The sequence below is a fragment of the Capricornis sumatraensis genome, chromosome 11 (genome assembly GCF_032405125.1).
Source record: "Capricornis sumatraensis isolate serow.1 chromosome 11, serow.2, whole genome shotgun sequence".
Lineage (NCBI taxonomy): Eukaryota > Metazoa > Chordata > Mammalia > Artiodactyla > Bovidae > Capricornis > Capricornis sumatraensis.
Genome location: NC_091079.1, coordinates 51,365,342 through 51,392,910, shown reverse-complemented (window position 1 = coordinate 51,392,910; position 27,569 = coordinate 51,365,342). Strand labels below are relative to the sequence as shown.

At 39.1% G+C, this 27,569-nt stretch overlaps 1 protein-coding gene across 1 annotated transcript in view; it reads right to left on the bottom strand.

Moving 5' to 3' along the window:
• Window positions 1–27,569, bottom strand: part of PREX2 (phosphatidylinositol-3,4,5-trisphosphate dependent Rac exchange factor 2) — a 294,556-nt gene that overhangs the window by 34,270 nt on the left and 232,717 nt on the right. Inside the window, exons 36-37 of the mRNA XM_068983504.1 lie at window positions 6,261–6,327; window positions 5,833–6,023 (exon numbers count right to left, since the gene is read on the bottom strand). Of these exons, the coding sequence (XP_068839605.1) occupies window positions 5,833–6,023; window positions 6,261–6,327 (258 nt within the window). The remainder of the gene's footprint in view (window positions 1–5,832; window positions 6,024–6,260; window positions 6,328–27,569) is intronic.

The window sequence follows — 27,569 nt, the reverse complement described above, 5'->3', positions numbered from 1 at the left end:
TGAGCCTATTTGTCAATTTGTCCTTTGATGCCATGGTGATGACAGAATAAAGTGTTGCTAAGAAAGAGTTCTTTAAAGTCAAACAAAAGTGATTTTTAAAATTGTTAATTGATAGTTCCCTTAGAAAAGAATTTTAAAAATTGTTTCTATGAATTAAGAATCACTACACTGTTTAATTTTAAATAACTGTTTCATTAACCAAATTAGTAATACACATTTCTCTTTAGTTGTTTTTAATTCCTGGATTTCATTTTTCTGAAAAATGCTGAGTCATATTTTGGGTTTTATTTTATGGTCACATGATGGGTTTTGTACATTTCTGCTGGAAGATGGATGACTGAGAATTCAACCACCCTCTGCATACTAGCCAATGTGAAACTATGTCTCAGTTTCTAAATAAGCAACTAAGAAATGCATCTTGGAAATATACTCCTTTTCAGTTAGAAACTTCATATATATAGTTTTTTTTAGCTCCTAAAGCTTTATATATGTTAAAATGGGTTTCCAGAATGTATAAAAGAAAAAGCAGTCCAACACTGGAATACATAAATGGCAGCCAGCGGGCTCATTATCATCATGCTTTTCAATAATGAGAACAGGCCTTGCCATAGGCTGTTTCCTCCTCATACCTGCGTGGGATTCAAAACCAGGCGGCTATGGTGCTGCTGCTCAGGTGCTGGTGAAGCCCGGACACAGCGAGCCAGCCCCTTCTGATGCAGCTGTTCACATCCCCCACTGGTGACTGAACGCCAAATATATTAGCTAACGATGGGCCTTGTTTCCTGGAAGAGATTCATCTTCACAACCAAGCTTGAAGATTAAAGGTAATTTACGTGTACAGATCTCCAAGGCTTTGGTGCTCAGACATCACAGGTGGGTCAGATGTGAGGCCTGGGCTCAAATGACCCGTCTTCCTGAAGGATCATCCCAGAATTCCTACACCACTGAAAATCTGTCATGAATAGATTAAAAGAAAGGAAAGGAAAGTGAAGTTGCTCAGTCGTGTCTGACTTTTTGTGACCCCACGGACTGCAGCCTCCCAGGGTCCTCTGTCATCTATGGGATTTTCCAGGCAAGAGTACTGGAGTGGGTTGCCATTTTCTTCTCCAGGGGATCTTCCTGACTCAGGGATTGAATCTGGGTCTCCAGCATTGCAGGCGGATGCTTTACCCTCTAATCCCCCAGGGAAGCCCTAGATTAAAAGAGGACATGGACAAAAATCCCCTGGAACGAGTCCTCAGAGGGAAACGCTGTGATTCCAGAGTCCCTGCCCTCACCAGAAATTTTCTTGACCTAACCTTTCAGGGAGCCTCCGGAAATGTCCACCTACTTGTTGCCACTGGGGAAGGAAGCAGAAACAAACATCGTAGGAGGGATGTGGAATCTGTTTTTGGAGGTGGTAAGGCTCAGGCTTGGGTTTTATAATTTTTGCAATATGCTGACGTCAATATAATGATTAAAGGAAAACAGTTGGCTATTAAGCAGTGATGGGGAGAAAGAAGCAAAACAAAATGAAGTGGGAAATTTAGAAACCCTCTGGCATGCTTTTGGAAGGGCTGCAGCAATCAACTGCATGGTACAAAAGAGAGCTTTAAAGCAGACTCACAGACAGAGAAAACAAACTATTGGTTACCAGTGGGGAGAGGGAAGCGGGGAGGGGCAACATAGCAATAGGGGAGTAAAGTGTTAGTCGCTCAGCCATGGTCCGTCTCTTTGCAATCCCATGGCCTGTAGCCCGCCAGGCTCCCCTGTCCATGGAATTTCTCAAGCAAGAAAACTTGAGTGGGTTGCCATTTCCTTTTCCAGAGGATCTTCCTGACCCAGGGATGGAACCTACATCTCCTGCACTGGCAGGTGGATTCTTTACCACTGAGCCCCCAGGGAAGCCCTTATAAAACTATAGGTACTAATAAAACTATGTATGTTGTTTGATAGAAGGTGTAAGAGATGAAAACGAAATGGGAACTTGGGAAAATTTCCATTTATCAAACTAGCTTTTAATATCACAGACACAGTTTAAAAGGCAAAAAAAAAGCCTGATCTTAATAAAAGACAATCTCCTTCTTTCAATATTCAATAACAATGGAGGTATTTAACACAAGTGAATGACTGAGGAGTGTAGGCAGGCAAGTTCATCAGTAGAATTGTAATGCACACAAAGGACTGCTCTGGGAAAGAGAATTTAATAAAAACAAAGGTGGGCCAAACACTATGAAAAGATTTTAATAACTCACCCTGAATTCTATTCCTCCTAATCTTGCATTACGGCTTCCCTGGTGGCTCAGTGGTAAAAAACCCACCTGCCAAGGAGGAGACTCAGTTTAATTTCTGGGTTGGGAAGATCCCCTGGAGAAGGAAATGAAAACCCACTCCAGTATTCTTGTCTGGGAAATCCCAAGGACAGTGGAGCCTGGCGGGGTACAGTCCATGGGTTTGAAGAGAGTTGGACACAACTTAGTGACTAAACAACAACAAAAGCCAGCTTTCCTTCTCTGTAGTATGCCACCCTGGCATCTAATTCAGGTTGGCATTAAAACATCTAGATATGAATGCTAATTAAAACTGCCCTTTCATCTGAAAAATCACATTCTTCTCTTTAATATCAAATACAGGATTATAACTCAATACTTTAAAATATTTTAGATTCCTTTTTCTTGGTGAATAAAATCAGAAAAGGCAGGAAATTGATTATCTAATGTGGATGCCATATTGTTAACCACTTCCCATCTTAATTTTAAAAGTAAATGCTAAAAATAGTCTGTAATATTTATTCTAATTCATAGTTTGAATTTTTCCCCTTTGTCAGAACCTCAAGGTAAACTTCCGTGTTCAATAATTAGGGTAGGTATGGATCTATTTGGGTTCCTTCCTAGCTTTCTGAATTATAATTACTGAAGAAGTATTTTAGTAACACTGTTATGCAAGATTTCTGATTCTAATATAAATCAGCATACATTTTATCACCATGAAAAATCTAAGCATAGCCTTACCTGAAAGATTAAAGATATTACTAAATGCCTATATTATTCTGCATAATAGAAAAATAAAACAGTACTATTTTCAAATAGTTTTAACCTTAATTTTCAGCATCTGTGATGGGGCATTTTTGCCTACATCTCAGTAAGTCTCTCTGAAATGAATTAACTAAAGCTATATTTATTTTGAACTGCAGAAATGGAGAAAGCCAAAATACTTTGAAATTTCAATGTTACTTGTGATTCCAACACATCCATCAATGAATACAGCAATTAAAAAATGGTTGTGCAACACCAATCTCTTTCTCCTACTCATCCATCATCAAACTCTAAAACTGCTCATGGGAGATATGAGAGAGTAACTTGGACAATTTGGACATGATTCTAGGATTAAAAAATTCTAGAGTTTAAAAAACTCTGGCAGTTAGAAAAAAATTTTTTGGCTATACCACAAGGCTTGAACGATCTTAGTTCCCCAACCAGAGATCGAACACAGGCCCCCTGCAATTGATGCAGAGTCCTAACCACTGAACCGCCAGGGAACTGCATTAAATGGCAAACTTAAAGGCATTAACTTTCAGTAAATTCATGTGGAGATAGGAGAATATACTTGTAGTTTGAAGCCTGGCAGGTCCCTTGGTTGTCACAGTCCTCAGATAACTATGATCTTACCACCAGTGCAGAGTAAGGACATTAATCATGGTGATGACATACCGAGTGTCAAGGCCACAGTGGCCTCTATGTTCCTTGAACACATCATGCTGGCTCCCTCTCGGACTCCCACATTTGCACTCTGCTCCCTACAATCGAACGCACTTTCTCTGAGATATCTGCATGACTCACTCTTGCATTTCACACAGGTCTCTAACCCAACAGAACTTCCTCCTTGGAAGATGAAATCCCCTCATCCCATCTTGTCCCCTGTCACCTCTCTGACTTCTGTTCCTTTCTGTATTTATGTCACCTACCATGTTACCATTTATTTACTTTGTCATCTGCTTCACTCCCACATGATTTACATTATATAACAGTAGGGAGGTTTTAGCTTTTTTTTTTTTTTTCAATGCTTGATACCAGAAACTAGAACGGTGCTGGCACATAATTAGTGCTCAATGTATATTAACTGAGTGAATGGAAAGTAAATAAATGGATGAATGAATGAGAACAGAATGATTGAACATGACTGATCAGAGAGAGCATTTCTCTGTTGAACTCATTTACTTGCAGATGCTATTTCACTTAAGCTCTTAGTAAGCTTGCAATGCTTCCCAGGTGGTTTAGTGGTAAAGAATCTGCTGGCAGATGCAGGAGAGGTGGGTTTGATCCCTGGGTTGGGAAGATCCCCAAGAGGAGGCAACGGCAACTCACTCCAGTAGTGTTGCCTGGAGAATCCCATGCACAGAGAAGCCTGGCAGGCTACAGTTCAAAGGGTTTTAAAGAGTCAGCACGACTGAGTGACTGAGCATGAGCATGAGTAAGCTTGCAATAGAGCACAAAGTACTCAGCAATTAAAATAAAGGGGACAATTCTGTATACTGTGTCACTCACACAAGTGAAATTGCTCCTTTTAGAGAAACAAAGTCTTGCCACACTTCATAAGCAAGGACATGCTGTGTAGGACTTGAAATCCATAATTCAGGCATATCAAGTCAAATGGAGTTTCACAGATGAAAACCTACTGACTTGAATCAACTTTTTCTTTATATCTCTTCTAAACCTGTACCCATCAAAACCCAGTTCAAACACTACCTTCTCCAGGGAAAGTTCCAACCATCTCCAAGATATATGTTGCTTCTGATTCTTATTTTTTAGCTGTAACTCTCCTAGGTCATTAATTTTTTTCTTGTGGTCTAAGTCATTTGTTATTTTTATTATATTTTTGTTATCTTATTTTGTCACATTATTATTTACTATTATTTTATGTTGTTTGTTGTTCATGCCTCATGTCTCTAACATGAGCATCATCAGTTTATGATGTTACCCAGCCAATAGCACCAACTGCAGTCCTTTGCATGGATGAAGTACCAAGTAAGTTTGAATAAACAACAACTACTATTCTCTCAAAATCTAACTGGCCTCATACTAAGAACAGACTATGTTTGGTGACAGAAGACTCTCTGCCTACCAGATTACAATGAGGACTAAATCCTGTTCTGTTGTTTTCACTTATATGGTTTCATTTCTCTGTGAAAATTGAGATGTGACAGAAGAGGAGTAAGTGATTATGAAGAAGGACCTGACTTGGGGTTCTCCACTCATATTTGCATCCGATACAGCTGTAGGAATTTATGTACCTACTGGCTTTCCCAAACAGAGCACTGATGCGTAAGATAAACCACCTGAATAGAACCCATCTAAAACTCCTCCTTACAGTTTCAGGAAGAACATATCGTGTGGGCTTCCTGAAGTAGGAAGACAGTGGTAACACCAAGAGAACATCTAACTCACAGCAATTGAGTAACAAGGATCCAAACCACTGAAGAAAAGGTAAAAAACCTTTTTTCTAGAAAATATTCTAGTCACCAGCTCCTACCAAGCAAGTTCCTAGAGTGCATAAAACAGATGCACAATTTTGTACCTAAAGTATGAATCTTAAGATATATAAAGAATGATAAGCTTCTAGGTCACAGTGATATAAATGTGGGATTGCATTCATTTTGTATGAATAAACAGTCACTGAAAATAGAACTAAAGCCAGAAATTAACTCTGCAAGAATTAACGAATCTCTGAAGTCTTATTCCAAATATGTTTCCAGCTATAATTTCATAGAGGTAAATGTAATAAACAAGAAAGTCCAAACATAACGAGGTATAGCAAAGATGCAGGCAAAGATGCAGCAAGGTGGGGGTCACGTACCGATGCACGCCGCTGTTGCACATGATGACGTGGCAGGCCCCCAGCCTACTGCACAGCTCCGAGGACACTGACAGCAGCCCGACTCCGGAGGCACTGCAAGCCGTGTTCGCACAGGCAGCCGTGCGCTTAGATCTGATAAATGAGGCCACCAGTCGATAAAGTTCATCCAAAACATTGAGAGGCCTCATGAGCTGCAGGAAAAAAAAAAAAACCAGGATAAAGTTCAACATGTTTAATAGAAAGAAATCTTTTTAGATGGGCTCTAATTCACAGTCGTTATAACCTATAGTCTAAAATATTTTATTATGGAGGTAACAGAATTGGAGCTCACAAATTTTACACTGACACCGTGCTCAAGAACAACACCAACAAAATTAAATAAGAGGTAAATGGTAAAACATAGGGTCAATGCAATCGTCTATTTTTACCTTATCTACGTAGGCAGCTTTAGATGTAGAGTTTGGTGGTGAATTTGACTTGTCCAAGTAGAATGCCCTGTAAGAATCCAAAGAAGAAGTGATCATTCATTGTTAGAAAAATTAAAAAGCATGAAGACGTGCAAGTTTTACTGATTTCCTTTTAAAGACAAATGAATTAACAAAGTGCTGAATGCTAGCATGAGTGGAACTCCAAAAAAAGAAAGTTTTCCATTCAGAAAAAAACAATTAAAGCTACCATCACCTCCATTATTTATTGTATGGCCTTAGAGAGATATTTAATTTGTATATACCTCAATTTCCTCTTTTGTAATTTGGAGATTTTAGTAGTTTATATTACTAATACTTCATGAGGCAGCCAAAAACATGAAGTGAGTTAATGCAAATAAAATACTTAGGGGGGCACACAGCACAGAATCAATGCTCACTGATGCAGTAATTAATATTATTATAAAAGTTGAAGAAAGATATTTTTTCATGACTGTTGAAAAACATGATCTGGTTTTCATTTATTATGCAAGTGACAGATTATGAAAATAATTCTCCAAACACTAATTTTAAACAGATTACTTAGCTGGATTCTTTCAGCCACTAAGTTATGTTCAGATGAGAAGTAAAATTCTCTTCAAAGATGTACTAGTTCTTTTTTGTCACCAGGATGCAATATGGTCACAACTATTTTAATACACTAAGTAGAAAACTCACTCTAGAAAAGTAATGCACAGCTGGCCACACTGAGCACGCTCCCTACTTTCTAAAAGAGACAGTCCTTAAAAAAAAAAAGCTGTCACAGTTTCAGCCAGTTAAGAGGAGGATCAGGAAGATCTAATCCTGCTATAGTCACTTGAACTGATGTGGCAGAAATCTACAAATTTTCACTGGGACAAAATGCTTAAGGAAAAACCCCCACATATTTGATGAAGCAAGCCAACAGAAAAACAGAATAAAACATTTTATAGATTTAAAATGTATAAATGCCCACATCAAGTAAAACTTTATTCTGAGAGAATCTCACTTTTTCTAAATGCTATAGTGCTGTGCTTAGTCACTCAGTCCTATTCAATTCTTTGGGACCCCATGGACTGTAGCCCTCCAGGCTCCTCTGTCCATGGGATTTCCCAGGCAAGAATACTGGAGTGGGTTGCCAGGGCCTCCTCCAGGGGATCCTCCCAACCCAGGGATCGAACCCAGGTCTCCTGCACTGCAGGTGGATTCTTTACCGTCTGAGCCACCAGGGAAGCCAAATGCTATGGAGCAAAATGGAAATAGATAAAGCATCTCATGATATAACCACACCCTTCAAAAGGCTTTTAGAAGATAAAAGCTTATGACAAACTCAGAGCTAAATATATTTATTGATCCAGACTTGTATGAGTAGTTAATATTTATTAATCCATAATTACAGAAAGTGACAAATTATTATAAAATATATCTATGGGGCTGATGGCACGGAGAGAAGGTAACCATGAAATATAGCTTCTTCCTGACTCCTATGAAATTTACACAGCCAAGAAATATTTTAATTCAATCAATTATTTCTTAAAATAAAAATTTAGACTTGAGCCTGTAACTAATTTGGGGTACTCTCTCTGTTCAGAAAAATGGTTGTTTAGCCATGAATTTTACCATCCCTAAGGTTTACAGGTATTCATACAACATCAGTATTTTTCAGAACATGACAAATTTCCACATGAAATACATTCCTAATGCACTTCCCTTAATTACAAAAGTCTGGCAATACCCCTTAATCAAAATTTATGACAGAGTTAATGGTAAAACTGGATTAATGCCAAAACTGACTGTAGTTTAATATGCTTTTGAGGTTAGTAGGAATGAAGTCATGGCTCTTTGTCTCAATAAGCAAATCTTATTAAGACGGTTTTGAAAACACTCCTGCTACTTTACATAGGATGAACAGTAAGTTTCCCTTCATGCAGGCATGCATCAGGTTTCCTTGTTGCAACTTTGTAAATGAACCCTGCCTTAAAAAATAAATGTAGTATGATAATATTTTCTATTTAGTCCCTAGAGAATAAAATACCAAGGAAAGAGGTGATGTCATGTTACAATAAATGCAGAATAAATATATCCAAATTAGATAACTAAAATGAAACAAATCTTGGGAAAGTATCTCATACAATCTAACAGCAAGGACAAATACAGAGTTATTTGGAATGTAGTGCAGGAAATGATAGGTAGGTTAAAAACTTACAGAAAGAAACTGAAATACACACACATGAGGAAGAAGGAAGGCTCCATAAAAATATGGTACATGAGTTGGACTTGGATCAATGGATGGGATTCAGGACAGGCCAAAATGGAAAAACAGAATTTCAAGTAGAGGCAACACTATGAACAAGAGAAGAGAAAGAGAAATGGATGGAGCCAACTTCGCCAGACAGCAGGTTCATGTAAGGCAGAGAGAGTGAGTATTGGGCAAGTGGGCTGGATTCATATGGTGAGGAAATGAAATACCAAACTAAGATACTATAATTAATTTGTTAAGCAGTGGAGAAGCACTCTACAGGGAAAACTTTGCTACCAGTGAAAAAGTAAGAATTAATGGAAAATCCTCCAATTAAAAAAATAATAAAATTGCTGAAGCTGAAGCTCCAATACTTTGGCTACCCGATGTGAAGGGCCAACTCAATGGAAATGACCCTGACGCTGGGAAAGACTGAGGGCAGGCGAAGTGGAGGACAGAGGATGAGATGGTTGGCTGGCATCACTGACTCGATGGACACGAGTTTGAGCAAACTCTGAGAGATGGTGAAGGACAGGGAAGCCTGGATTGCTGCAGTCCATGGAGTTGCAAAAAGTTGGACATGACTTAGCAACTGAACAACAGCAACAATAAAATTATTTTTTAAAAAAGAATAAATAGAAAGAAATCCACAACCTATCAGATATGACAATTTAGGGAAATTTGAGACCCTAGAAATGAAAAGACTAGTTTAGTATTTTTCTTTTTTTTTTTTGCAGCATGTGGGATTTTAGTTCCCTAACCGGGGATCAGTCCCATGCCTCCCTGCATTGGAAGTGGCAGTCTTAACCACTGGGCCACCAAGGAAGTCTGGGACACAGGGAATTGACATATGCCGTGAAAACAGAAAATAAGTGCGGGGAACATCAAGATTAATTCAGACCCATGCAAGTTAATATACTAACAAGTTAGAAAAATGATTTCTCAAATAAGTAACATATTAGGATCACAGCTCTATAGGGTCAAGCTGATGCTCCAGGAATGGTCAGGTTTTTACATAAAGAGAGACCATGCAAAAGTCTGATAGGAGAGACACAGAGGTTAAATCAATGACAGAAGTGACTGGTATTTGGCAATCTCTCTGGCCCTCTGTCTCCCTTTTTCTGGGCATGCTGGAAGATATCCAATTTCTAAGGGAGGTAATTAAGGCGCAAGAGTCACTGGTGTTTTATAAGGAGGAACAACTACAGTATTCCACTCAGGTCTCTGCTAGATTCTTGTTTGTTCTTTACATCAGTGCTTATGAGATCATTTCTATATTTATAATAATTTGTGGAAATTTCTCACTTGGCCAGACTCATATATAATTCTCCTAATACCATGTCCTATCTCTAAATATTCTAACCTGGATCATGTAGTTTTTGGATTTTAGCATTTATTCTGCATTTCAAAAAGGAATTATAACAGTGTTTGGTCAGTTACAGATATTAGTCATAGACATGCCATTATTACAATGGTACAGCAGTTGACTATAGGTGTGACTGTTTCATAAGTACTATTGTTAAACTGCCTTTGACTATCATAGCACTTAGATTAAAGGGGAAAAATCCACAGAAAATTACATCAAAAGATACTGATCTCTTGTATAAATGAAAATCACCAGATAGGTTCAACCTGTGCTCACATATGGGCAAAGAATACACGCTAAATAAGCAGGTAGGAAAATGGTGATTTACACCTTCATCTCACTCAGCTTGAGTGACCATAAGCATTAGCTCTGACTTCTGAAACAGGTTTTACCTAAAGTTATATGAAGAGAAATCCTCAACAATGGATAAACTTGGATTTGCTTGGATAAATTTGTCTCTTGGCTTGTCAAAAACAGAGCACCTAAAATTATAGTTTGCTGTTCCATAATCAAAGACAGTGCCTGATTCATAGCCTGTAATAATATTTGATGTAGTATTGAATTGAGTTTTATTTCATGAGCGCTCTAAAAAACACAGTCAAACAACTAAAAATATGTGTGACCTGATAGAGAAAAGGAAATATATTAAATATCTTAATTTAAAAATAGATTAATTATTATGCACTTTTAAAAAAGAATTTTTTGTAGGAAGGATTCTAAGTTTATAACTATTAGCCTACATTTCAATTAACACTGAAGCAAATACTTATAGGATTTAACAATTATCAGAACTTAAAAATAGAGAGGAAGCATATTTAATATTTCCTCCTTGATGAGAGAAAATGATGATTAAGAGACAAATATTCATAAGATCTCTTTCAAGACTCATAGGAGTGTTGTTTTACCTACAAATGACTAGCAGAAATGATACAGCAAATTCTTGTTAAGTGTTCTAAAGAAGAAAAGATGAAAATAAACATGATTAAGTACTATCATGTTTGCCATCAGGTTGCCATTTCCTTCTCCAATGCATGAAGGTGAAAAGTGAAAGTGAAGTTGCTTAGTCGTGTCTGACTCTTAGCAACCCCATAGATGGCAGCCCACCAGGCTCCTCCGTCCATGGGATTTTCCAGGCAAGAGTACTGGAGTGGGGTGCCACTGCCTTCTCCGTATGTATACACTAGACCCTATAAAAAGTGGTGATTTTGTTTAATTGGGCTTCCCTGGCGGCTCAGACGGTAAAGAATTCACCTGCAATGTGGGAGACCCAGGTTCAATCACTGGGTTGAGAAGATGCCCTGGAGGAAGGCATGGCAACTCACTCTAGTGTTCTTGCCTGGAGAATCCCCATGAACAGAGGAGCCTGGTGGGCTACAGTCCATGGGGTTGCAGAGTCAGACACGACTGAGCAACTAAGCACACAAACACAAGGTCTTTAGTGTACAACATCTGACACACAGCAAATCACCCAATGTTATTAATAGCTATCATTGTCATTTTTACTCATTACTTAACATTTTAAAATTTTTTAATAAAAATTGTCATATTTAAGGTAAATACTATGGTGATCTCATGTAAATATACACAGTGAAATGAGTACCAGAGTCAAGCTAATTAATATATAATATATTTAATAACCTCACCTAGTTAACATTTTTTGTGTATGTAAATCTCCCAGCTTCCATTCTAAGCATAATTTCAGGGTTCAATACAGTATTATTGAGTATAGACAACATGCCTGTACATAAGCTCTCTAGATGCATTCATCCTCCATAACCACAAATTTGTACCCTCTGACCAACGTCGTCCTGTTTTCCCTGCCTCCCTATTTTCTGCTTCTATGAGTTCAACATCTTCATTTTCCGGCCCCAGATTCCACATAGAAGTGAGACCACATAGTATCCTTCTCTGGCTTATTTCAGTGAGCACAATGGCCTCCAGGTTTATCCCACTCTGTCCTGGCTGCCAGGTTTCTGCTAAGAAATCTGCTAACAGCCTCGTGGAGGGTTTGTTCTCTAGTACTGTACGTGAGCATTTTTTTTTTTCTGTGCAGTTTTAAGAATTCTGCCTTTGATTTTACACAATTTTATTACAATGTGTCTTGCAGAAGAACTTTCAGGGTTGAAACTCTTTGGAAACCTATAAACTCAGGAACTTGGATGTCCAAATTTCCACCCAGATTTGGGAACTTTAGATATTATTTCTTTTAAAAAGTGTCTGTCCCTTTCTACCTCTCTTCTCTTTCTGGGACACCAGTAATGAGTTGGTTGTTTCTCTTGATGGTATCCCATAATTCACATAAGCTTTTTTTAGTTTTTCTTTTTCTTTTTGTTTCTCTGACTGGATAATTTAAAACACTCTGTCTTCAAGTTCACTGACTTTTTTTTTCCTTTTGCCTGGTTGAATCTGTTGTTGAAGTTCTCTATTAAATTTGGCAGTTCGATCAATATATTCCTCAACTCAAGAATTTCTGTTTGAGTTTTTTAAATGGTTTCTGTTGCTTTGCTGGACATCTCATTTTCTTCATTCAGTGTTTCCCTAATTTGGTTGACTGCGTTTTCTTACATTTCACTATACTTCTTTGATGATCGTTCTAAATTCTTCATCAGGACGTTTACAGATCTCCATTTTTTAAGTCAGTTATTGAAGCTTTTTTTTTTTTCTTTTTTCCCTTTGGTGACGACATGTTTCCTAGATTATTCACGATCGTTTGGTCTTGTATTGGCATCTGTGCATTTGAAGTAAGAAGCAACTCTTCCTATCTTCACTGACTGGCTTCAGTTGGGAAAACTTTTCACTAGTCATTCCACACAGAAATTCTGCAAGGGCCATCTTCAGGCATGCAGCTCTGGTGCCTGGTCAACAAGTGGACCACAGGGACCAGCCTGGTACCTGGGTCTGCAGGAGCCCACATGAAGCTCTCACTATTTCTGAATTCTGCTAATGAAAATACATTAAGAAACTGAAGATCCCCAGGACTCTTTTTTTTTGTAATTTCATTCTTCAGATGAACAGACTACAGGTTAAGTTTTAGAGAACTCTTTGAACTAAACATGATCTACTTCACGCTACCTCTGTAAGCCCAGCACTTAGAATATTGCCTTAGCCAAAGCAGCTGCTCAATAAGTATTTGTTAAGTGATTCACTAACCTCATATTTAAGGCAAAGTGAAAATTAGCATGGATAGACAAGAAATCATCTCATCTACTACTGAGTCCTTTCTCCAAAGAACTGTAAATTTGAGCAAATGCATTCCAATGAAAAAGTAAATACACCCTCTTTGATTCCATGTGTCTTTTAGACACTGTCCAATAACATCCTTCCTCTTTCAGTCAAAATTTTCTGCCAAGAAGCCTAACCTGGTAATCCTCCTTCCAAACCTCTGAACAACTCCCCTCAGATGACTCCATCCACCTCACTACTCACACCATTCTCCCTAGTAATGCCAGTGAATTTATTTGTACTGACCAAAGTTGATGGTTTAATATAATTAAATAAATTAGAGAAACCAAATGGGTAGAAGTATCCTTAATTTATGAATGGCAATACAATTTTATTGAATTTTGTTAAGAAACTGCTTTAAAATCTTCCCTCCCTGTCAACATAGCTCCGTGAGACTGGTTTTCTTCTATGAGATGCCTTGTACTTGTGCCCAGTTGCTCAGTCATGTCCAACTCTCTGTGACTCCACGAACTGTAGCCTGTCAGGCTCCTCGGTCCATGGGATTGTTCAGGCAACAAGTGGGTTGCCATTTTCTCTACCAGGGGATCCTTCCAACCTAAGGATCAAACCCGCATCGAATGCATTGGTAGGTGGATTCTTTACCACTGAGCTACCAGGGAAGCCCATTGGAAGGGTTTTGAGTTATTAAAACAAGCATAGAAAGATTTTAAAGATGCATTTTCCCCTGTAAGTTATGCTATCACCCCAACCTAGATTAGTTACCAAACAAGAAACCATTTATCTCCCACATCAAATACTTTAAATATTGGTATGTGCAGCGTTTGTTCAATTCTTTAGATGTTGAATATGGGAAATCACTACTTCACTCATAACTTTAATTTTGATTGCAGAATAACAAAAATGACCTTTATTAACTGCCCCAAAAATCTGGTGGCATTCAAGGTGTAGCAGAGCAGAGCTGCATGTGACACCTTCCATTTAGCTTTTAATCACAAACTGTATAAAAAGCTACCACTTCTAATACTGTCATTGGAGGCACCTGGAAGCCTCCTTCTACTTTCTTCATAGCACAGTAGGGCAATCATCGTTTCTGTCTTGGGACTAAATTCAGGCCTGGACACAAAACTGGGGCTGTGCATCCTTCTAGATAGTTTTCTACCATTGTCTCTATCTTTAATAGTTTTTCTGGTGTGAAATCAAAGACAGTATCTAGGTTATTCTCAGAAGTATCTCTGTGCACAAATAGTGAAAGTGAAAGTCGCTCAGTCATGTCCAACTCTGCACCCCATGGACTGTAGAGTCCATGGAATTCTCCAGGCCAGAATATTGGAGTGTGTAACCTTTCCCTTCTCCAGGGGATCTTCCCAACCTAGGGATCTAACCCAGGTCTCCCGAATTGCAGGAGGATTCTTTACCAGCTGAGCCACAAGGGAAGCCCAAGAATAATGGAGATAAAGCCTGCCCAAATCCATCCTGCAGAACTATTTTATGAAGATTGCCTCTGTCTTCCCCACGAGGCAGTGAGGTCACCTGCTCCAACACTGAGTCCCTGGGGAAGCCCTTGATTATAACTGTATTCTTCAAGTAAGTTGTTTTGTAGGAAACTCACAAAACCCATCTTCCATGAAACTCACCTGCAGATACGATGCCTTGTGAGGAGCTATTCCTTGAAAGTCAAGTGAAAGTGAGAGTCACTCAGTTGTGTCTGACTCGTTGCAACCCCATGGACTATACAGTCCATGGAATTCTCCAGGCCAGAATATAGGAGTGGGTAAGCCATTCCCTTCTCCAGGGGATCTTCCCAACCCAGGGATTGAATCCAGGTCTCCCACATTGCAGGCGGATTCTTTACCAGCTGAGTCACAAGGGAAGTCCAAGAATACTGGAGTGGGTAGCCTATCCCTTCTCCAGCGGATCTTCCCGACCCAGGAATCAAACTGGAGTCTCCAGTATTGCAGGTGGATTCTTCACCAACTGAGCTATCAGGGAAGCCTCAGCTACTCCTTACACTAGGCAAATCCTGAGGACGATGTAAATCTCCTCTTAACCTCATACTCACGTCAGCTTAGGAAGCATTGCTAGCTCCACTGGACGAAAAGGAGATCGAGGCTCAGATATACTGAGAACTTGTCCCAAGTCATAGAGCCAATTAGTGCAAGATTGGGGACTGGAATCCAAGTTTGACCAACTTTCCCTCCTCCAGTATATTACTACAGCAGGCAACTCCAGATCATTCACCTTCTGGTTTTTCTCATTATATCACTGGAGAAAGTTTAAGTTCAGTTCAGTCGCTCAGTCATGTCTGACACTTTGCGACCCCATGGATAGCAGCACGCCAGGCCTCCCTGTCCATCACCAACTCCCAGAGTTTACCCAAACTCATGTCCATTGAGCCGGTGATGCCATCCAACCATTTCATCCTCTGTCATCCCCTTCTCCTGCCCTCAATCTTTCCCAGGATCGGAATCTTTTCCAATGAGTCAGTTCTTCACATCAGGTGGCCAAAGTATTGGAGTTTCAGCTTCAACATCAGTCCTCCCGATGAACACTCAGGACTGATCTCCTTAAGGATGGACTGGTTGACTCTCCTTGCAGTCCAAGGGACTCTCAAGAGTCTTCTCCAACACCACAGTTCAAAAGCATCAGTTCTTCGGTGTTCAGCTTTCCTTATTGTCCAACTCTCACATCCATACATGACCACTGGATATACCATAGCCTTGACTAGATGGACCTTTGTTGGCAAAGTAATGTCTCTGTTTTTTAATATGCTGTCTAGGTTGGCCATAACTTTTCTTCCAAGGAGTAAGTGTCTTTTAATTTCATGGCTGCAGTCACCATCTGCAGTGATTTTGGAGCCCCCCAAAATAAAATCTCTCACTGTTTCCACTGTTTTCTCTTTTATTTGCCATGAAGTGATGGGACCGGATGCCATGATCTTAGTTTTCTGAATATTGAGCTTTAAGCCAACTTTTTCACTCTCCTCTTTCCCTTTCATCAAGAGCCTCTTTAATTCTTCTTCACTTTCTTCCATAAGGGTGGTGTCATCTGCATATCTGAGGTTATTGATATTTCTCCCGGCAATCTTGAGTCCAGCTTGTGCTTCCTCCAGCCCAGCGTTTCTCATGATGTACTCTGCATATAAGTTAAATAAGCAGGGTGACAATATACAGCCTTGATCGACTCCTTTTCCTATTTGGAACCAGTCTGTTGTTCCATGTCTAGTTTTAACTGTTGCTTCCTGACCTGCATATAGGTTTCTCAAAAGGCAGGTCAGGTGGTCTGGTATTCCCATCTCTTTCTGAAAAAAAATTTTCCCATGAACTAAATGTCACTTGGTCTATTAAGCTTATTACTATTTTTTCTTACTTAGCTCATAAGAAATTCAATGAGCATCATATTAGATCTATTAAAGATGCTTCTCCTTCAGACTCAGAAGGTATTTGTTCATCTATGAGCTCTCATTGTGTTTTCTGAGTATATTTGGTGTATATCAGACTTCACTGATTTCTCAAGTATCAAGATGAAGTTCAAAGTTTATATCAACAGAAGCACCTGTAAGAAACTTTTAATTTATTACATAATTTGCTATGAATGGAACAGAACTATAGGTTTTAAATTCTGCATAATGAATATGTCTTACTATTGAACAGACTTGAAAGAAGTTCAGTTTTGTTCTTTAAATATTTTGTATTTAATTCTAGTATCATTATATTATATAATTAAATTATATCTAAAATTAAACTGTTATATTAATTAATGTTGTATTATTATAATTAATTAATATTAATTAATGTTATATTATATTTAATATGATAGAATATTAGACAATTATTGTATACTAGTACATCTAATATAATATAAAATTATATTATTATACCTAATAATTCAATACTTTATTTTGAAATTTGATGCAAAGATCATGACATAATGCATGCTGATGATATTTAAAATGTATGCAGATGAATTCCCCTTTCTTCACAATGTGTATGAGGTGCATTCATCATGAAGACAAAAACACGTTAGTGAGTTTAATTCACAGTCAGAAACCATCCAGAGATCATTTCTTTCGCGTACAAGTAACAATAAGACTCCAACTATTTCAGCTCCTTTTGCCTTTGTCTTCTGCTCTGGTCTTTGTCATAGCTTCTTTTCTCCTTCTACAATTATGAAGCTACCCCTTTTCAGAGAAAACAAAACAAATCCAAATGCTTCCTTGCCCTTTGAAATTCCCAATTTTTCGAGATTTTCCATATTTGTGTTGTCCTTAACTCTTTCATTGTTAGTGATTAAAGCTGCATTAAAGCACTTCCCCAAGCCAAACACATTAATACTGGGATCATTCCCTACTTCAGAGAAGCAGTGGAGTGCTGTGATTAAGTGCATGCTGTGGAGCTGGAAATACCTAGCTTCAGTCCCGGCTGCAACATTGCCAGGTGCCTGCATTTGAGCAATTCACTGGCCCTCTCTGGATGTGAGGTGCTACCACCTGGGAAATTTCATGCATTATTTTGGCTTTAACTATGCATTTTGGCCACCTCATGCGAAGAGTTGACTCATTGACTGATTGACTCATCAGTTAAGACTCCGATGCTGGGAGGGATTGGGGGCAGGAGGAAAAAGGGATGACAGAGGATGAGATGGCTGGATGGCATCACCGACTCGACGGACGTGAGTTTGAGTGAACTCTGGGAGTTGGTGATGGACAGGGAGGCCTGGCGTGCTGCAATTCATGGGGTCGCAAAGAATCGGACACGACTGAGTGACTGAACTGAACTGAACTGAACTGATGCACGACCTCTATGCTTTCTCTCTGTATCAGAGAACAATGCAGGCAACCAATCCAGCATGTCTCTGTCCGCCTCTCAACAAACCATGTTTCTGGTGGAAAAGATTTTTTTCCCTCCATTTCTCAAGTATTTCTAAAATCTATACCCTCCTATCCATCTCCATTTTTATCATCTATGTACAGTTCTTATTTCCACTTGTCTGAACTATTTTAATGGATTCTTAATCAGTCTTTCCGCCTCTAGTCTCATTCTCACCCCTTCTTTGTCCTCACTAGTACCCCCAGGCTGCTCAGTTATGTTCTGTATCATGGTTTGGTTGCCCCAAATTTTGGACATTAACAGATACATAAGCATTAATTAATTATCCATTAATAAGTACCTTATTAGCAATGGGTAAACCAAAAAGAGAAAGACAAGGTGAAAAGAAGAAACAGATATGTGTAAAAAGAATTTAAAATTTAATTGAAAAATGTCAAAACAGAAGCTTAAAAGGGAAAATAAGGGAAAAGACTAACCTTGGGAAGGTGAGAAGACCTCTCAGGAAGAACAGATTTTGAAATATTCCAAGGGATTCCCAGGTGCCACTAGTGGTAAAGAATCCACCTGCCAGTGCAGGACAGTAAGAGATGTGGGTTCAATCTCTGGTTCGGGAAGATCCCCTGGAGGAGGGCATGGCAACCTACTCCAGTATTCTTTCCTGGAGAATCCCATGGACAAAGGAGCCTGGTGGGCTACAATCTATGGGGTTGCAAAGAGTCGGACATAACTGAAGCAACTTATCATGCAAGAAAGATGGGAAGAAATTGGCAAAAGCAACTGAAATTAGAGTCCTTCTGACTGAAGTTACCAGAAGCCAAGCAAAGACGTATTTGATTTTCTTCCTGAATGACTGAGAGAACTTCACACACTTGAATCTATATAAGATGGAACTTTGTCTTCAGTTGAAGTTGGGTGGTCTATGTAACTAGACAGCCAATTTACAAACAGAATACCCTGACTCTTCACATGAATTATGACTTTCAATACATCCATATTAAGTTTTCTGAGTTACAATTATGTCTTTTCTATCAAAAGCTCTGGGTCCAAGCCAAATTTCCTGACTGGTAAAGGGATAAGGTGATTTTCTTATCCCTTCTTTTGAAAGACAGGATATGATTCTTTTGAAAGAATCATCTAGAATAATTCACTCCCCTTCCATGGTCCATCCACCGAAGAAAAGAACTCTGAGATGTCAGCAAAAAGGAACTGAACAAAAGCAATAGGAAAAAGATTCACTGAGAGAGCTTGACTAGGCTGCTTTGAATGCATTTTTTAAAGACTGATTGTCCTTGTGCTCTGGTAGAGAAGTCAGCAGAGTTAAAAATAAGAATCAATCTTGCTTCCACAAGCAGGGACAATTTTTCCTCACAAAGTATATTTCCCTAACTGATTCTTCAGGGCGTGTTTATTTTTTCTTGGACACTTCCAGCTCTTTTTTATTCCAAAGGAAACTCTGAACACAAGGTACTTTGATCGTCCTTTTGCTTTGGTGAAAACAATAGCTTTTCTTAGCTTGCAGAGAGGTAATTTTCGTCAAATGTTGCTTTTTGAAGATGATTTTATCTGCTGCTATTTGTCAGCCAGAACATCTATTCATCCTGGATAAACTATCACAAAGAAGGACTTATCACAAAAATGTGAAAACTCATAGTCAAATCATTCTAATCCCCTTTGTTACCCTCACCTAAACATTGAATTAAAATTCCTTTCATGTAATAATAAAATAAATATTAGACATATTACAATTTCCCAAGGGTAAATGAATTAGTCTTAATTCACATATAAATAAGTATAGGCCAGATAATTAAATGAGATTATATGCATAAATATATTGGCAGCTCTATCACATTTTCAGAAAGTAACAGTGGCAAAGTTTAATAGGATTATAGCATTTTTCAAATAAAGAAGAGGTATGTTGCTCTCAAAAGTGCCACTATAATTTCAACTTTGTCTGATCTTGTCTCATGTGAAATTTATGAACCTTGGCTACACTGATGAATTTTCTTTAGAGAAGTCTCCAACAGAGTCAGCATCCATACCCTTCAAATGGCCCAGAATTTTCTGAATATAAAATGAAGTAGACTGGATCCTGGAATAAATTCAATAAAATGATAATATCCCACCCAAAGACCAATACATTGCAATTCACTGGATTTCCAATTCAAGTATTTTTACGGTACTTGTGCATGCATGCTAATTTGCTTCAGGTGTGTCTGACTCTTTGCGACTCTATGGACTGCAGCCCACCAGGCTCCTCTGTCCATGGGATTCTCCTGGCAAGAATGTTGGAGTGGGTTGCCATGCCCTCCTCCAGGGGATCTGCCAGACTCTGGGATCGAATGGTATCTCTTATATCTCCTGCATTGGCAGGCAGGTTCTTTACCACTTGCTCCACCTGGAAAGCCCCTTTACAGTACTTGTTATGTGCCAAACACAGTGGTGAACTAACATGGTTGCCCTCATGTATATATCAGCACATAAATAACTTGCAGTTAAAAGAAAAGAAAACACAGAGACTCTCAAAGAGTTTCAAAGAAGACACCAAGCAATTCCAGCTGAAGCAATCCCTGAAAGGTTCCTGCAGGAACACAGATTTGAGATGGGATGGGTCCTAATTACAGTAATTCCCCTACATAGGAACATCCTCCATTCCAAAAGCTCGTTTGTAAGTTCAATTTGTTGACATGTTCAACAAAGTTAGCCTAGGTACCCAATTAACATAATTGGCTATATAATACTGTACTGTAATTGGTTTATAATATGTTTCACACAAACAATACATAAAAAACAAAAACAAAAAATAAAGAAAACATTTTTAATCTTCAGTACAGTACCTTGAAAAGTACGGTAGTACCAACTACAATAGCGCTGCTTTCACACTTGCTTCCAGACATCTTGGGCTTGCAACAAAGGTACTGTACTACAGTACTGCACAGTAAGTACCCAGAAGCAAAACCACTTGCAGAGGACGCACTCACGTGACAGTGTACGCCAGATACATGGACCAACTTACGTGACTGGGCATGCAAACCCGCATTCACATCTTTGAAAGTTCACAACCTGAAGGTTCCTATGTAGGGGATTTACTGCCTACGCTTTCAGCACATGGAAATAGGGCTGGAGTGTGTCCTGAGGGACAGCTGGGTTGAAAGAAGTGAGGAACAGTTGATGGTATAGGAGGCAAAGGAGGGCATACTGATTCTGTTCATCCATTTGTTTCATGCCTTTGTTCCTCCTGAATTCCAGCTTCCAGACGCTTTATCTTTTCTCCTCAACCCTTCAGGACTTTTACTGATTCTTTTTTCTCTGTTAATCCTTAAGGAAATCAATCCTGAATACTCATTGGAAGGACGGTTGCTGAAGCTGAAGCTCCAATATTTGGCCACCTGATATAAGCATCTGACTAATTAGAAAAGACCCTGATGCTGGGAAAGATTGAAGGCAAGAGGAAAAGTGGTCAACAGAGGATGAGATGGTTAGATAGCCTCACTGACTCAACAGACATGTGTCTGAGCAAATTCCTAGAGATGGTGAAGGACAGGGAAGCCAGGTGTGCTGCAGTCCATGGGGTTACAAAGAGTCAGACATGACTGAGCTACTGAACAACAATTCTCTATGCTGGAAAATACTCCCTTCCCCACAACTTTACCTCCCATCCCCTCCCCCTTAAACACTGTAAATCCAGCTTCTCTTCCGGAGAAAAAGTCACTTACTGAATTCATTCCTGACTCTGATACTTGGTGGGGGTTAAGGGTGTGTCAAACACAAGTATCCTGCAGCTCCTTTAGTTTTACACAGTGCAAGAATATGACACCTAAAGTATAACTTTAATTTTGTAAACATAGATCCTTTACCCATGTCAGATATAGGAAAGAAACCTAGTACACTTTTAAGCATTATAAACAAATTCAAATTCTTTGCAGATTTCGTTGTTTTCTCCTGCTACTGAAGAATCACTTCTCATATAAAACAAAATACACAGCTCTGAAATCTCCATAACCTATTGAAAACATACATAAACTGGATATACACATTTAGTTTACAGCTAGTCTTAGCAAAACAGAAATGTGGATGTATTTCAAGGTATAAAAAATGGATTTCAGCTGAAGATTGGATGGAAAGCAAATATAAAACTGCTATAGAAGAGTTCACTATGCATCTGGAATGTTTCCAGTTAATTAAAACAGAATAACTCTAAAATCTGCAGCTTTATAAAGTGAAACAATTGAAAGACAAAGGCATTATCTGTATTTTAATTGATAATTCTCTCTCTTGCTTGCTCTCAGATTTTATGAGGTTCATACTCTTGTTGATTTAAGATAGCTTGCACAGCTTCTCATCAACAGAACCAAAATTTTCCATTTCAAACTGGAGTATACCATTTACTATCTAAACAAGGAATGGGAAATACTGTGTTATGAGTCAAAGACTCTGTGGGAAGAAAAAGATGGGGACGGAAGACAAGTGCCTGTAACTGAGCAGGACCTTATGTCACCGTCCGGGGACAAATATCTACCCCCATGGCCTCCACCTGCCTCTTGCTTGTAAAAAAGGCCCCCAAGGCCTCCCCTGAGTTCCAAAGAATAAATTTAATCAGAGAAGTGAGAAAATGCAGAAAAAAAGGCAAACAGTTAGGAAAGGCAAAATATTACTTTAGCCATTAAATAAAGTCAAGGGTCTTTAGTTCCTCCTTGAGAACGATAGATAATTTGTTGTTATTCAGTTACTAAGCCGTGCCTGACTCTTTGTGACCCCATGGACTGCAGCATTCCAGGCTCCTCCATCCTCCACTATCTCCTAGAGTTTGCTCAAATTCATGTCCATAGATAATACCTCAAGCCATATCCCTGAGCTGTTTTGAAGATATTGACATGCTTAGCAGGTGGAAGAAGTAAACTGCAGACTGACCACAAACATATAACCCCAGACAGGCTGGAACCAGAAGCTTGATGACATCAGCTTTCGATCTCACCACCAACCAATCAGAAGACTGTACACAAGCTGATCTCACATCCTGCCACCCACCTCCCTCACTCTACATTTAAAAATCTGTCCCTGAAAGTCATCGGAGAGTCTGGGCCTTTTGAGCATTAGCTGCCTGGACTCCTTGTTTGATGCTCTGCAATAAATGCTGAACTGTCCTTCACTACAACCTGGTGTCAGTGGACTGGCTTTACTGTGCATTACGCTAGGGGACCCAAGTCTGGTTTGGTAATGAGCCTCTGACTACAGATGGGGTCAAAGCCTGAAGTCCTGCTATTCTTTATTTTCTCATGCTGTTTGATAGCTGTAGACGTGAAATGGTAGTAAGGCTATGCCATTCTTCATATATGTCTCATACCAGGAGAACATACTCACTTTTTTTCCCTTCAAGGTAGAGAGAAATGACCCATTTTATGGAGATGCTATCATGGGAACAGCCAAACACAAGCATCCTTCTAGCCAGGCATTTCTCAGTTGAAAAAACTGTTCAAAATATATGACTCTGAGATTGATATTTGTGTAGCATTTCTTGCTAACCTAAACAAAATATCTATCATCCTTATACTTGTTATATAAAATATATTTTGGTTTTTAAAAAATTCTCTTTAAAGAAAATGTGTCATCCTATATCCAAAAAAGAACATACTTTAAGAGAATATATGCTTTCAATAATTTCCTTGTCTGCTTTCTATTAAGATGATGAATTTACATTGAGATACCCCAAATTATAAGCCCTAAAATATTCAGTACAAAGTCGCTACTTCACCACACTAATAAATGACCTTAGAAACTAATATACAACTTGTTTCCTTTTGATTTTTCTCTTTTGCTTTAACGCTGACTTTATACTGAAAATGGTATTTGAAAAAAGCTAATCTAGACGCCTCAACCTGAAAGGAGCACTTTATAGAAGAACACTGTTCACATTCACATTTATCTCATTAGTCACCATGCCGTGCTGCTTTCTGCCAATAAACAGGATACATTAAAATGAAAGGGTTTGGCAATGATAAATTACATTTATGTAAGGTGGGGAAAAATGAGGCTAATGGGAATGATGGCTTATGGCCAGAGTAAATACAAAGGGGAGTCTGAGTTAGAAAAGAGAGAATAAAACAGTGAAGGTAAGGAATGAGAATGCCCCTCTCTGGAATTTCGTGGTTAGAATTACTGAGTTAGACACTTTACATGCTGTACTTCTTAAGAATCGGAAGGAAATCAGTCAAGAACATCATCTGACTTGGCACCAGAGGTATATTTTAGAAGCAGCTGTTAGAAATTTCCGCTGGCTCAATCCTGTTCACCCGGAGAAACAACTAACCCAGGGTGTGTGCAGGCACTCAGTGCCAGGGCTCTGATGCACGAGGCAGACTCCTGAGGTACATGGCCTCATCTGTATTCCCCTGGAGACTGGAGGAGAAACAATCAGAACAGCCAGCTGGCCACCGCATGCTTCACTACTGCTTCCAGCAAGCTTCAACCATTTGAATTCTATTTGCAAGAGATGCGTGAGATATAACTGGACAGCAGGAATTCAATAAAACATTTGCAATGGTCTCCTTCCTTACAATAACATCCAAACTCCTACAATAGCCTACAGCCCTTACATAACCAGGCCTCTGCACAGCTCTCTCAACACAAATGACCCTTCTCAACTTGTCAGCATTGCCCTGGCCACTTTTATCTTCCTCAGGCAAGATAAGCTATTGCCATGACCCCTTTGCATCAATTTGCCACTTTGGGAACGATCTTCCCCCATACTCTGGCAAGACCATCTCCTTGTGATTCAGGTTCCTTTCAAATCTTCTGTGTGGTTAGTCACGTCCGACTCTGTGACTCCATGGACTGCAGCCTGCCAGGTCCCTCTGACCATGGATTTCCCAGGCAAGAATACTGGAGTGGGTTGTCATTTCCTTCTCCAGGTGATATTTCCAACCCAGGGACTGAATCTGAGTCTTTGGCATTGGCAGGTGGATTTTGTACCACTGCGCCACCTGGGAAGCCCTTCTTTCAGATAACACCTAATTAAGTTCTTCCTAACTAATCTGCTCTTTTAGTATAGCAACCAGTTTCAGATTTTCTTCATTGCACTTTTCATTATCTGCAGTATATTGTTTATGGATTAGCTTATTTGTTCATTTTCCATCTTGGCCATTCTCACAAGAATGGAAACCTCATGAAAATTCAATGAATAAATGATACAGAATCAAAGCAATTGGAGGCACTTGATAATCAGTTCAGTTCAGTCGCTCAGTTGTGTCCGACTCTTTGCGACCCCATGAATCGCAGCACACCAGGCCTCCCTGTCCATCACCAACTCCCAGAGTTCACTCAGATTCACGTTCATCGAGTCAGTGATGCCATCCAGCCATCTCATCCTCTGTCATCCCCTTCTCCTCCTGCCCCCAATCCCTCCCAGCATCAAAGTCTTTTCCAATGAGTCAACTCTTCGCATGAGGTGGCCAATATATTGGAGTTTGAGCTTTAGCATCATTCCTTCCAAAGAAATCCCAGGGTTGATCTCCTTCAGAATGGATTGGTTGGATCTCCTTGCAGTCCAAGGGACTCTCAAGACTCTTCTCCAACACAGTTCGAAAGCATTAATTATTCAGCGCTCAGCTTTCTTCACAGTCCAACTCTCACATCCATACATGACTACTGGAAAAACCATAGCCTTGACTAGACGGAACTTAGTCGGCAAAGTAATGTCTCTGCTTTTGAATATGCTATCTAGGTTGCTCAAACTTTTCTTCCAAGGAGTAAGCGTCTTTTAATTTCATGGCTGCAATCACCATCTGCAGTGATTTTGGAGCCCCCCAAAATACCATCTGACACTGTTTCCACTGTTTCCCCATCTATTTCCCATGAAGTGATGGGATCAGATACTATGACTTTTGTTTTCTGAATGTTGAGCTTTAAGATAACTTTTTCACTCCCCTCTTTCACTATCATCAAGAGGCTTTTGAGTTCCTCTTCACTTTCTGCCATAAGGGTGGTGTCATCTGCATACCTGAGGTTATTGATATTTCTCCCAGCAATCTTGAGTCCAGCTTGTGCTTCCTCCAGCCCAGCGTTTCTCATGATGCACTCTGCATATAAGTTAAACAAGCAGGCTGACAATATACAGCCTTGACGTACTCCTTTTCCTATTTGGAACCAGTCTGTTGTTCCATGTCCAGTTCTAACTGTTGCTTCCTGACCTGCATACAGACTTCTCAAGAGGCAGGTTAGGTGGTCTGGTATTCCCATCTCTCTCAGAATTTTCCACAGTTTATTGTGATCCACACAGTCTGATACCAAAACTTCGTAACAGAAAATTTGTTTGTCGTGTAAATCATTTACTCCTCTCACTGAGATGGCTTAATATAGTAAAAAAAATTACAGACTTTAAAGAGAAAAAAGTCTTTAAGTCCTGTTTTCACCACTTATTATCTGGGTTAACTTGTGCAACTTCCCTTTAAAATAGAGACTATAATACGGAACTCACTGGCTTATCAAATAATCTACGTAACTCACCTAGCATTGTGACTGACTTCTAATGTGTTCTTAAAAATTGGTAGGTATTACGGCTACAATATCTTTTCTTTTAAGGAGCAAATTTCCACCCATTCTTTGCTATTCTGGAGAAATCTCTATAACTTCTGTGAAATCCTTTGTGCTTACCCTGTGCTTTCTGTGACAGCCCACTGGTCTTTTGTGCTGCTCAGCCCATCCAGGAACAGGCACATGACTCAGGTCTTGTCAATGAGACCAGGTATTTTGGCTGAAAATCTTAGTTGGCAGGAGAGGTACAGTGGGGACACCTTCTCTTCTTCTCTAAATGCAATACTGGTCTGTGGTGACCACTTCTACCCAAAAGTGAAACAACTCTGCCTGAAAATGAAGCCCACAGAGAGGACAGGAATACCAAAAAGAGAGAGAAAGAAAGAGTATCTTGAAGCCCATATACCTGGATCCAGCGGTACCTGAAACACCACAGTCACTGAATATACTGGTTATATAAGCCATATTATTTTGTTTATGCCTGTTTAAGTTTGGTTTCTGAAACCTGTAATCTAAAGAATTTTAGAATCTAAAGCTTTCCAATAAGATAATAGTTTATCAATTTATCTACTTATGCTTGTTTGTTTTAAAACCTTTTCTGATATCTAATTAGTAAATTAACATTTGGAATGAAACAGTTTTCAGTGAAAGTGTTAGGCTCTAGGAATATGAGGAACTAGTGACCCCTGAAGGTTTTTTTTAACATGGACAATACCAGCCTTTAAAGAAATGGTCAAGGTCAGCCTCTGGGTCTGAAAACCAAGAACAGATTGTTCAAGTGCAACATCTGAGTATTTGAGATTACAAGTAACAGGAAAAATTAAGGAAGAAATTAATACCTTTACTCAAGAAATCAGCAGGGAAAAATGGCATTATTAGGAGTAAAGAGGAAGGTAATTGTCTTCCTGTGCAAAGGAAATTTAATATTCAGCAAGAAGGATATATAGCAGGTAACTGCTGACAAGGGCATGTGATTTGTACCGAGTCTGTACTTTTAAAATGCTCTCTTCAGGAAAAGATACATTAAAACGTTTTCTTATGTTAAGAGGACAGCATGCAATTAATACATATGCTGTTTTTCTTAACAAAGAATCTTGAACATCTTGTCATGTATCTATTCTTGTTGTTATTGTTCAGTAGTTCAGTCGTGTCGG